Genomic DNA, 12,774 nt, shown 5'->3' with positions numbered 1-12,774 from the left:
CAGACATTGAGCAAAAGTCCAAACGGTCTAGAGCATTGGTTTGGAAAAAAGTAAATTCTCCTAAGAAGAGTAGGTGAGGACGCGTTCCCCTAAGAGAGAACAGTAAGTGTCGGTCCGACCTAAAATTTCAGTGAAATTTAAAATCAGGACCGGACAGTCTGGAGGCTGTTAAGTATTTTTTTTTTTGCTTTATATATTATTGTTTGGACTAACTCTATTTTGCAGAAAGAAGGATCTGGAAAAAGTTGGTCCAGGCGCTCGAACAAGCGCCTGGGCAAACTTCGACAAAGGAGCACTCCCGGGCGGGTGCTTGGCCATGCACTCGGGCAGTCCGGGCACTCGGAGTTGCTTCAGGCGCCCGAACAGCTAAAAACTCATCATCGCGTTGAGCTGGAGCGGGGCGACTTGTCGATCTACATCAGCGGTCCAACCGCCTGGAGGAGGTCTGGGCGTCCAGACGTGGATATAATTTGAGGATGAAGTTCGACGAGAATTCGCCATGTCAGCACAGTCCAAGTGTCCGAGAGGGAATCCAAGCACCTGGATGGAGCTATAAAAGGAGTGTTCGACCAGCAGGTTCAGTACATCATTCCAAACATCTTCCGCTTCTGCGTGCTGCTCTGAAAAAGGCTCTATAATGACCGAAAGCTACTCCGATGATGACTACGTTCAAGATCCACTTTTAAGTCGTCGGTATTGTTTAATTTTAAAGTTACTTGTACTTAAATTATAAATTCGCTTTTGTAACTTTCCGATTAACTAGTGAATGTCCAACGAAAATACTTTCACATGTAAATCTTTGAGTAGAAATCGTCACAGGTTCTGAACCAAGTAAGATTTGGATTTATTAGCATTGTTTGTTTCTCTTTTCTGTATTCCGCTGCTATTTATCTCTTCGAAGTTTTAAACAATCATAAAAATCATAAGCGCTAAGAGCTATTGAAAGCTTATAGTAAAATATGAAGAAGTTAAGGTTGAGTATAGACATTCAAATATACGATTCTGGTTGCTCCTTAATATGTGAAGTTCCTTCTTCCTAAGTGCCTAGACTCATTTACATCTCTAAAATCATCAAAAATAGAGATATCCTTCTTCCTAAGTGCCTAGACTCATTCTGGTTATGGATTATTTGTTATGATACTACTTTTTAATGTTTTTAACCAAATCGGTCTAATTTTGTCCATTAATTTAAAATGATTGTTTGCAAATTGAATTGACAATTATGAAATATATTAATTTAAAACGTAATAGGTCTCCTTTACTATTTATTCCCGTGTCAATTATGAAATATATAATTTAAATAAAACATATTTTACGCTAAATTATTTTTGATATACATCTGAGTATCTGTATCATGATTAATCTATTTTAATTAAAAATAAATGAACACGACTAAAGAAAAATATCTACTCACTTATCTTCCATTCCATCGCCTTCTCTTGTTCGCTCCGCTCGTCGATCGAAGTCGCCTCGAGTTATTCCGTCGTGGTTTATGAGGTAATATTTGTGATTTAAGCTTTGTTTTCCCCTTTCCAGTTCGTATTTGTTGTTTTTTGAGGGTCGTTTTATTGATTTCTGTTTTAGATCACGATAGTGTGGTGGATCGCCTGCTTTCCAGTTCGGATTTGGCTTTCTATCTTGGTCTTAGGGGCTTTTATCGATCTGTTAAACACCCGATCTTCCTCTGCTATTAGATTCATGACGTTATGGCTCATTTTCTCGTATTCATTGACTGCGAACTCTCTCGGGTTGTCTTTTTCCCTTTGTTGCTGTGCATCCTACGAATTTTTGGCTCTCAAAGTTGCTTATATTTTTCGGTGCTTTTGTTGTAGAAATTCTTGTTGATGTTCTGTTAGTCTGCAATATCTAATCTGTTTCTGTTTGGATAATTTTGCAGCTCGAAGGAGAAACCCACTCTAGGGTATGCTAATCTGTTTTCCTTCCTTTAATTTTGTTTGCATTATTGTCTTAGGATCATTTTTTTTTTTGCTGGGATTGATGTGGGAGGATCATATTACGATTTGATTTTGATGGATGGTCTAAGTTATGCCACTTAAGTCATATTTATCATAGTATCAGGGGATTGCTGTTGTTAGGAGTTAGTTAATGTAGCATTTGGTACGGAAGACTTGATAACTTAATTTTAAAAATAGTTGTAGCAAGGATGATTTGTTTTTTTTTGGGTATACTATGAAAAAAAAAATTGTCATAAAATGGTTCCATAGACTGTGTGCAACTCATTGATGTTGTGAATTTTACTACAATTGTTTTAGTTATTTGGTAGTAAATATTTCTGGAATTTTATATGGTATCTTAAACTGGAAAGAACTTGCTTCTTACTGATGATCAATTTGAGAACTTATTTACCATTTGTTTTTAAGAATATGCGTAGCAAACTTTGGCAAAACACTACTAGTGGCACATAAATCCTCCTATGCATCATTTCCCCATATGTTGAATGAGTAAATAATCTTGAATGATAGTTGCAACCATGGTTTGCAAAATTGTAATCCGGATTGTAAGATCGTATGATACGGAAGTACCAAAATGATCCGGGAGCATTTAGAATTGTGTTTTGTAGTGAAGTCGGAGTAGGGTCGGTAGGATCGGTTAGGATCGGTAGAATCATAATTCTACACATTAAGAGCTGATAACTTTTGACTCGGGTTGAATCACAGAGTTCATAATATATTAAACCAAAGCTCATTCATAGATCGATATTTGTTATGGAGTTACACCCCATAACGACCAGTCTTGGACCAAAAAAGCGTTGTTTAAAGCCTTTTTGTAGGCTCATACATTATATTTGAGATTATTTTATGTAGAGTTAGGTTTTTGAGAGTATTTAAAATATTTGTTTAGATACCTATTTCCTTGTATTTTGTTGAATCAATAGGTCTTTAGAAGATTTTTTTTGACATTCGTGTTCAAATAAATGGAATCAATAGTTTTTGTTACATCAGTTGACTTGGGCCATCTTGTAGCCCCATTTTTTTTGCCCAAAGGCTCCAGACCCTAAAAATCCGATCCTAACCGATCTGATCCTGCCGATCATTGTGATCCTACGCAAGACTAATTTGGGGTCAAGATTAGATCGGTCAAGATCGGATAGGTGGGATTGGATATTGATTCCATTGATTCAAACATAAATGCCAGAAACAATCTTCTCAAGACTTGCATAATTTTGGGGAAAATAATGAAAGAAAATATTTGTGTGGATCAAAACTATCGAATATCAGCTAAATAAATGTTTTAAATAGTCTCAAAATCCTTGCTATGCAAAAGACAAAAATAACCCTAATACAATGACAAAAATTGTTAGGAGCCTCCGAAAAGATTTTAAACGATGTTTTTTTGGCTTAAGACTAGGCGCTTACGAATTACACCTGGTAATAAATGTAGATCTATGAACAAGCTTTAATTTGATATATATGGTATGCCCCGTGATTCAACCCGAGTCAAAAGTTATGACCTCTCAATGTATAGAATCGTAGGATCATAGAATCATACCAATCCCACCTATCCTGTACGATCCTGCTCAGATTCCACTACAAAACCCGATCCTAACTGATCCGGATCGATTTAGTGCTTCCAAATCTTACCATCCGGATCGTGATTTTGCAAACCATGGTCACAACAATGATTAATTGTATAGTCCAATATGAGGATAAAGCGCTTATGCAAAAACACCGATGAAGGTGGTTATGTTTTGCAGGATTCAGACCTTTTGTATAGACACTAGAAAAACACAAACAAACAAAAAATTGTAGTAGCCTCACATATTTGAGACTATTATGAACGTGTATGATGTATTTTCCTACTGTTATGAATTTGCATTCTTGCACTCATTTTGTTATGATAATCATACAATCTGAAAGTTTCTGTATCCACTATTACCATTTTGTTTAACCTGATTTCCAAGGATGGTAAATCATGATTGTTTCAATATACAGTGGCACTCGGATAAAGACCCGCAAACGAAATATAGCTGCTCCTCTGGACCCTGCAGCTTTTGCAGATGCAGTGGTCCAGATATATCTGGAGAATGCTGGTGATCTGGTACGTTATTTATAGCAACATAGAGGAGTCAGGATTTCCTTTTCTGTTAGGAGTCATGTTTACACAGTATTGTACTCAACTTTCTCAATTTGTGATGCTAAACACTTGGCTATTGAAAATAACTCCCTTAATTGTGTTGTACATCATTCTTTTTTATGGCTTCATTTTTTCGCATATTTATGATGTCAATGTATGTTTTTTTTTGGAGTTATTCTTGGATGTATCTAGGAATTATGATTTTGACTTGTGTCTGATTCTCCATTTAATTATTTTAGTTAGTGGTTTCGAACTTTGTAGAATCAGTTTGGATCTGGAACTTTCTTTTTTCTACTTTTTCCCTTTTGTTATATTTTGATTTATATTTCGAATTCTTCTGCAGGAACTTGTTGCAAAGAACGTTGAATCTTCAGATCTGAATTTTTCAAGATACGGTGACACTTTTTTTGAGGCAATCTCCTATCATTTAATTTCTTGTGTCTGATAACTGACGATTTAAGTTTTGCATGTTGATTCTTGTTTGTAGGTGTATCCTTGTTTTTTTTTTTTTTTTTTGACAATTGCGGTTTCTTGGAATTAATCATTCCCCACTAAAATTTGGGTCGGGTGCGGCGGGGGCGCTGGGGGCGAGCGATTTCTCCTTTTGTCACATAATTAAACCAAGCCGTTCATGAGCTATTCGAAGCTCAATCTGATAAAAGCTCATTTGAGCTTGTTTAATGAAGCTCGCAATACTCGGTTCGTTAGTTGGTGAATATGTTCGTTAGTAAACTCATAAATCAACTGTTAAATGAAAAAAATAATAGTTTTGATATTGAATTTATATATTTTACACTCTGCTTATGAATATATTAAATTTATTTATTAGAATAAAATTGTAAATTTTAATAAGAATATTATAATTTTTCTAAATATATAATTTAGTTTTTAATAAATATTTAAATTTATAATTTATATTTATTAAGCTCGTTTAGGCTCGATAAAAACTCGAATAAGCTCGTGAGCCATAAATATATTCGTTAAATAAAGTTCGAGCTCGACTCGATTATGAACGAGCCAAGCTCAAACATTCAAGAATTCGGCTCGGCTCGATTACACCCCTAATTAGGCAAAATATCTTACTGCATAAGAAATAATTTGTTCTTAAGGTCATCAATATCTAACGGTAGCATGTTTGCAAAATATAATTCACTATGGGAAATGTTAACTGTCCTTAGTATTTTGGTTATTATGAGATAATATAATTTGAGAATTCATAACCAGCTTTTTGCATATATATTTGATAATGCTGCGGAATTGAGGCAACCATTTTCAATTTACTGTCCTTTCTCTGTACTTGTTATCTTGCTGCTTTGGCACTCAAAAATTCAATTCACTGTTATTATTGTAGGTCGTCTTCACTGGTGGCCGAACTCAACCTGGTACAATAAAATCTGATGAAGGGGAGAGACATCCCTACTCAGTCTTGGATTGCCAGCCTAAACGGGAAACTATCTTACCTTCCGTTCTCTACATACAGAAAATTTTGCGGCGAAGGCCCTTTTTGATTAAGAACCTTGAAAATGTTATGCGAAAATTCCTTCAGTCCTTGGAGCTCTTTGAGGAGAATGAGAGGCAGAAGCTTGCTCTCTTTACAGCCCTTACATTCTCTCAGAAGCTGTCAGGCCTTCCTCCTGAGACAGTTTTCCAGCCATTGTTTAAGGACAATCTTGTGGCCAAGGGGCTAGTTCTTCCATTTATTACTATATTCTTTCGGGAATATTTGGTCGATAACAGCTTAGATGATCTTATAGCACTTTTGAAGCGTGGTAAAATGGAGGACAATCTCCTTGATTTTTTCCCTCCTGGACGGCATAATGATGAATGTCTTTCTGAGCATTTCATGTAAGTCACTTCTGCCTTGAGTGGTTAATATATTTTAGCTGTACTCTGGATAAGTTGCTTATATTTTTGGGCTTATGTTTTTAGTGAATCTCAAATAAATCAAATCAAATCAAATCGAGTTCTTATTTTATAGTTTGCAAAGAATTCACATATGAATTGACTGATCTAGTATAATCATACAGAAAATATTAACTGTAGAATTCTGTTGAGATCCTTTATTATAATATTGGTCACAGGTGCATCATTGATGAAAATAATTCTAACATGTTAAACATTTACTCCTATTAAATAATGTTTTCCTTTTCTTAAAAAGAACGTTTTTCCCAGGAGAGAAGGATTGCCAGCTCTGGTTCAGTACCATGAGAAGAAAATATTTGAGGTGAAGCTGAAGGAAATGAAAACAGCCTTAACAACTCAGATTGCAGAAGAAACTGATGTATCTGAAGTAATAGAAACTGCAAAACAGCATGTTAAAGTTGCTAACTTGCCAGATGTTGAAGTTGTTCGCATTTTATGGGATGTGATAATGGACGCTGTTCAGTGGTCTGGTAAAAACCAGCAACAAAATGCAAATGTTGCCCTTCGCCAAGTAATTCTCTATTATTTCTTCCCTTTGAAGTTCGCAAACCTATATATAGATGCTTGGGTGCTACTTATGTTAAACTGTTCACTTATTTGTTTGATAGTTTTTTGATGAAGCTTACTTGCCTCAAGTTGATGGTACTTGTAATAGTAGGATATAGCTTGCATGATAAACTAAGGTTATATTTGGTAGGAGAAAATGGAATTTAATGAGAATGCAAATAGGTTTGGGTTGAATGTAATGATAAGTGGAATAATCCGTTCCAATTCTTTGTTTGGTTGCATATTAATGGAATGGCTTGACAAGTGACATGATTGATGCTAATGCTACGTTTGGTCTATTAGGCAAATTTGATATCTCGATCTGTCCTAATCTACTAACAAGGGTGTAATGTTCAAACTTTCCAAGCCACCAAGTTCACCTTTTTTTTAATCCACTAGGCTCATCCAGTCAGCTTGGTTTATCTGGCATGCCAGATTGGCAACATCTGCTCCTGCAGTCTGTGTTACCTGGTTTCCTGAACTGTCCAGCTCATCAATTCACCTTAGCCACCCAGTTACCTGGTCTTTCGACCATGTGATGCAGCTTAAAAAATTGTACTGTGGAAAAAAAATTCAAATTCTCGATTCATTGAAGAGAAATGTTACTAAACATGGATCCCAAAGTCTCGAAATAATATTAGGTCATTTTGAGAAGCCTAATTTATCTCTAAATATTATAACCAACTCGTAGAATGTTTATCTCTAAAAATGTAACAAACTTTTAAAAACTCAAAAATCAAAGAATTCATAAAAAAAAAAAGACAACCCGGTGCACGAAGCTCTCACCATGTGGGGCCCCAGGGAAGGATCCATTGTACGCAGCCTTACTCTACTTTTTTTACAAGAGACTGTTTCTAATATTTGAACCCGTTTTGGTCACATGGCAACAACTTTACCATTGCGCCAAGGCTCCCCTTCTAAAAAAAAAAATCAAAGAATTCATAAAAGTGTAAAATTTTAATAGAAATTTATGAATTGGTTCTCAATTTTTGGATCGTCATTATGTCTGATCCACCCTGTACATTGAGCAACTTGGTTTGCTTGGCCTACCAAAACCAGTTTGGCCAGTCTATTTTATTTATCTTTATTTTTGTATTTAGGATGATAAATAGCAGGGAATGATCATTTCACCTAACTATGTAATGAGTGGAATAAAATAGTGTGTCCCTTGGAATGTTAATTTCACCTCAAATAGTTCATACAAACATTGGAAAATAATCATGGAGGGAATGAACCAATGTCATTCCATTCCATTCAACCTCCTAACATTCTACCTCAATGATTAGTGTCATCTATGTCGTAGAAAAGCATGAAATGTCATAAGATACAATATTGTGTTTTGCCACGTGTCAAAATTGCTAAACTAGTGTAGAGTTCCTTATGGTCTCACTGGTTTGCAGATAGAGACGAAATTGATTCACCAGAATTTGTCACCTTGCAGACTAATATGGGAATGGAAAAGGGTGTATCCTATTTGTTCTCTGTGGTTGTTTATTGTCAAGTTGAGAGTTTCTGGAACATGTGAATGTTTCTCTAATTACACTGATCTTCTGAGTATTAATTTTTTGCTTATTTTCACAATTACTTCAATTTGAAGATCTTTTAGTCTCGCATGAGCACAGAATATAGCAACTAGTCACTGCAATAGGGTGCATGTTTTGGGCCAGCTAAGACATTAGCCTGTTTAATCATGGAAGAATCGCTAAGAGGAAAAAGCAGCATGGCAGTCAAACCAATGACTACAACATTAATTAGGAATCTGATGCTCTTAAACTTCCTGGCTCATTTAAGATTAAATGATATAACTGTCTGTTTTCAACCACTAAAGGTATGAGTACCGGCTGCCCAAACATGTGATATTAAGTATTCTAACATGTATGATGCATGCTGAAATCCTGATTTATATGGGCTATTCACAATTTATAATCTTCTTGTAATTTGGATAGACCTGTGAGTGCCAATTTACATATCACAATTATATTGGTCATTCAAATCTGCAACATGTGCAGGTGAAAACTTGGGCAGGGCTTCTGAATGTTTTTTGTACCAGTGGGAAATTGGAATTGGAACTAATGTACAAGGTTCAAATCCAATGCTACGAGGATACCAAATTGATGAAACTTTTTCCAGAAATTATAAGATCTCTCTATGAGCAAGATGTACTTGCAGAGGATACTGTTCTTCATTGGTTTCGTAAAGGTGCAAACCCAAAGGGCAGGTGCAGCACTCTTCTTTTTCCCTCTTTTTATCTCTTTGGTTAAAATTATGTTTGTTAAAAATGCTAAAATGAGAGCCTTGATTATTTCCTATTTATTGCTTGTTTTAATGATAAATTACATAATATTTGATAGTACTTAGGTGTACTCTGTTAATGATATTTGAGTGCAATAAGTGATCTCTAGAAAATTTTAATTGATAGTTACTTGAGATGGTATGAGTACGACTATTAATGAATTTTATTGTTAAAAGAGTGAATTTACTAAATAAAAGTGTAAAAGGTAGAGAGTGACAAAAAAAGAAGAGAAGATTCATATAGTTTCATGTAGTTGGAACAGTAGCTATCTGTATGTACTTAGTTATCATCAGACATCACTTGTAAAAGAGAGCAGATCCTCTGGACCATTTTTTACAGTTCAGGGGATGATCCCTTTACATATATTGATGGGGATGAATGGGGAAGGAGAGCAGATCCTCTGGATCACTTTTTACAATCCAGGGGATGATCCCTTTACATATATTGATGGGGATGAATGGGGAAGGAGAGCAAATCCTCTGGATCACTTTTTGCAGTCCAGGGGATGATCCCTTTGCATATATTGATGGGGATGAATGATCCCCATCTATATTATAAGTGGAGATCATTTATCCTACCAATGTATGTAAAGGGATCATCCCTTGGACCGTAAAAAGTGGTCCAGAGGATCCGGTCCCCTTGTAAAGGTTGTGTCGTTTCCAGAAAAACAAAATTGCAAAATTTGTCATTATAATAAAAATGATTTTGGCTTAGCTGATGATGTACTTCAGGAATAATTGAACTTTACAATAATTATTATCACTTTTTACAAACTTGGGCAGGCAAACCTTTGTGAAAGCCCTGGAGTCATTCGTCAACTGGCTTGAGGAAGCTGAAGAAGAAGAATAAATTAATGCAACAAACTAGGAATTTATATATATACTGCCTTTTATTACTTGGTGGTGCAAGCAAACATAGTTAGACCGTGATGCATCATACCAATGAAAGATGTTTACAACCTGAATGCATGGAGTTATTTATGTTAAATTTTTCCCTATTTCAGCTTATGTATGTAGTATGATAAATGATTTTATTGGCTTCTTTTGAGCGACATCCTTTAATATCATCGCAGGAGCCGTTGCTATTATCACTGTCATTCTGACAGCAAAACTTAATGTATCAGCCTGCTTGTTTATCAGAATGAATGCTAGGTAGTAAGAGTGATTTCTTAATAATGAGATAATAATGTTAGGAGGATAAAAATTGCATCGCAAGATTTGCCTGATTTATCTACGTTTTATAATTTTGATTTTTTTTTTTACCACATCCAGCCTCATTTATTGCCTCAGTAGTTTTGGCACAAATAGTTTTTTTATAATTAAGATGTCTAAATTTTATTTAATTTGAAGATAGATGTTTTTTCTCTGATAATAATAGAAATAAAGATAGAAAATCTTGAGCTTCTGCATTCGTATTAAATTTGGAATGTTAATACCAACATGAACATTTTTTTATTGTACTATAACATTAACATGATTAAATCTTTGAACCCGTTAATGTTTACATATTTCAAAAAAAAAAAAATAAACATAACACGTTCAACGTTAAAGGCATTGCGGATGTTGTTAGGAATAAATCCAAAACATAACATAAACACTAGAATTATAAAAAAAAAAATTATTAAAAACAATACTTTTACTTCCACCGCTGTGGAGAGAGAACGTATGGAGATAGCTCATCAGATTTAAAAAAACGAGAACAACAGGGAGGGCAAACGTTTGTAGAGCAGCACACTTTCACTCGTCAGTCATACAAAAGAGAACTATATAGCTTTAAAGCCAATTTATTCCTGGACAGCATTTTAACCTACACCCATCACTACTACAAAAGAGAACTATAGTTTTAAAATCAGTTTGATTACTGGACAGCATTTTTCCGAACTGATAACTTTAAAATAAGAATCAGTAACAAGTCTATGACGGCAATTCGAAAAAAGAATGGAAATAATAAACAGCAGAGGTATCAGAAGACAATAATACTTCCAATCATTTCTAATGTAGAAAAGGTATGATGCAAGAAACTTACCAGCTGCTCAAAAAGAATTACAGTTAATCCATGTGGCTAGTACATAACAGCATGAGAATGAACCCAACCGAGGAGTATTTCTTTATCTTATTTGTTTGAGCAGCGGAAGAAAATTATGCTGTGGAACACATTGAATGTTGTGCCCTGACATATGTACATTGTCCAGCTGCTTGTCCTCTGAGCAATGATTATGCGATGTTATGTGTTGGCACACTAATGTAAAATTTAGTGTTCTTAAAGTCATCGACCAATGGATTGTATCCATCTTTTGTCCTCGTCTTTGATGGCAAACCAAATTCATCCATGAAAGCGGATGTATCAAGCTACAAGAAAGTGCAATGATCAAGCGTTTAGATATTTACTAATATGAAGCAAAAAACGGCAAGTGATAATTGTTCTAAGAAGCTGCTAAAGGGCTACTGGGGAAAAGAAACTAGAACAACTAAAGAAACTCTCATTAAGCAATTAAACACATTTGAAAATGGTAAAACATTTTCTTCAGCGTGATACAAGTAATAATAACTCATGAAAGTGAAATAAAAAATATAACCTGCTAAAGAAGAAAATTAATCATGAATGGGCAAGAATCAAGTGGGTCAGCTTAGTCTATAAACTGTTTAAACATGCACACCAGCTATAAATCAAGTGTCATTCAGCAAATCCAATTTTTCATTCAGGCAATATGAAAACAACCTGACTTGATCTATGTGATATTAATTATATTCTATTTATGCTTCACTTCCTCAACCTCTCCATAACACAGAATTAACCAGTGGCAGTAGCTCAAAACATGTATCTGATATTCCTGACCATTTTTAGCTTCCTGTTTTTCTATTAATTTAGCAACTCAACTCCGGGTTGTGCAAACTATCTTACATCAATGCCTTAGCTGAACTTATATCTAGAACCAAAGGGCCAACAAACTGAACTTATTGTGTTGAATCAAATGACGTTACACAGTGATTGCCACACCAAACTAATGCAACCGAAAGTTTACAAGAAAATAAAAACTCGACAGTATAATAATCAATTATTTCCTCCACATAAATATGATGCAACAAAAAGTTGAACAAAACAACAAAAGGGACCAAAAGCAGAATAAGCTGCTCTAGTGAAAACAAGCTAAGGCAGAACTCACAATGATTGTTCTCCTCTTTTTTAATGGCTTTTGAGGAGTGGAAACCTTTTGCTCAGATGACCAGACAGAGGTGTAATGGTCAATTCTCTCTAGCAGCCAGAAATCTGTTGGGAAGAAGATATCGGCATTTCCCTGATGAGATAACATTCGTATTAGGCTTTATGACTAAGCAATTTCTGATGCCTTAAATAAAAAACATCAGAATGCTGATACAAAAATTACTTAAAGCTTACAGGTTGGTTTCTTCATTGTCCGAAAAATACAAAAAGGGAACAGTGAAATATACCCTCATCCATGTAAATAATAGAAACCATTTTTGACTTCATGCTTATAGTTTTGCATCGAGTTTAATGGCATGATAAGAATTATGCAACTGATCTCACAGAGTTGGGCTAACATGATGTGCATCAGTTCAACTTCACGCATAAAAATGGATGCATGTAGTGTCCATGAAACATATGAATCAAGGTTTGAAATCTTGTATTGTGTTAGGTGGCACAGTCAAAATGTATGGTTATGATAAATTACCTAAACTCGATACGACTTGGCACAAAAAATTTATCCTACGTCAACCATGTCGATGAGTTTGGTATCATATTAGCATTCGACACCCATTAATATCAAGATGAACTGAAACAATATTTGTTATTTGTTTAACATGTGTTCCTACAATAGAATGTCAAAATTGTATCATTCTATATGGGACATGAAGGATGAACTTTGATATATAGTTATGCTCTATTTTTGCCACTTT

The 12,774-nt window shown here is 34.9% G+C and overlaps 2 protein-coding genes across 10 annotated transcripts in view; one reads left to right on the top strand and one right to left on the bottom strand.

Annotated features, from left to right (window-relative positions):
- The first annotated feature begins 1,366 nt into the window (after positions 1–1,366).
- On the top strand, positions 1,367–9,967 carry LOC122033358 (protein krasavietz-like). Its single transcript, XM_042592363.1, has 8 exons — positions 1,367–1,497; positions 1,898–1,921; positions 3,954–4,059; positions 4,439–4,507; positions 5,447–5,940; positions 6,268–6,529; positions 8,574–8,782; positions 9,640–9,967. Exons 1-8 carry the CDS (start codon positions 1,493–1,495, stop codon positions 9,704–9,706), a joined length of 1,236 nt encoding a protein of 411 aa, XP_042448297.1. The 5' UTR covers positions 1,367–1,492; the 3' UTR covers positions 9,707–9,967.
- Positions 9,968–10,607: 640 nt separating this feature from the next.
- The window catches only part of LOC122033357, a 48,056-nt gene continuing 45,889 nt past the window's right edge, over positions 10,608–12,774 (bottom strand). For 7 of the 9 annotated variants that reach the window (XR_006126509.1, XR_006126512.1, XR_006126513.1 and 4 more), the window contains one exon: positions 12,033–12,152. Coding sequence is in view for 2 of the 9 variants with exons in the window: in XM_042592361.1 (XP_042448295.1) it covers positions 11,071–11,205; positions 12,021–12,152 (267 nt within the window). In the remaining 7 variants the exon portion in view is untranslated. Of the gene's footprint in view, positions 11,206–12,020; positions 12,153–12,774 lie in introns of those variants that run through there. The other 2 variants (XM_042592361.1, XM_042592360.1) reach the window with 1 other exon arrangement.

Source organism: Zingiber officinale, chromosome 11B, assembly GCF_018446385.1.
Source record: "Zingiber officinale cultivar Zhangliang chromosome 11B, Zo_v1.1, whole genome shotgun sequence".
Lineage (NCBI taxonomy): Eukaryota > Viridiplantae > Streptophyta > Magnoliopsida > Zingiberales > Zingiberaceae > Zingiber > Zingiber officinale.
Note: the sequence above shows the minus strand (reverse complement) of the source record. Positions and strands in the feature narration are given on the sequence as shown.

Bases quoted from the DNA above. Each gene is read 5' to 3' on its own strand.
- LOC122033358 (XM_042592363.1), top strand. The intron at 1,922-3,953 runs GTATGCTAATCT...TTCAATATACAG, and splicing joins AAGGAGAAACCCACTCTAGG to TGGCACTCGGATAAAGACCC. The intron at 4,060-4,438 runs GTACGTTATTTA...ATTCTTCTGCAG, and splicing joins TGGAGAATGCTGGTGATCTG to GAACTTGTTGCAAAGAACGT.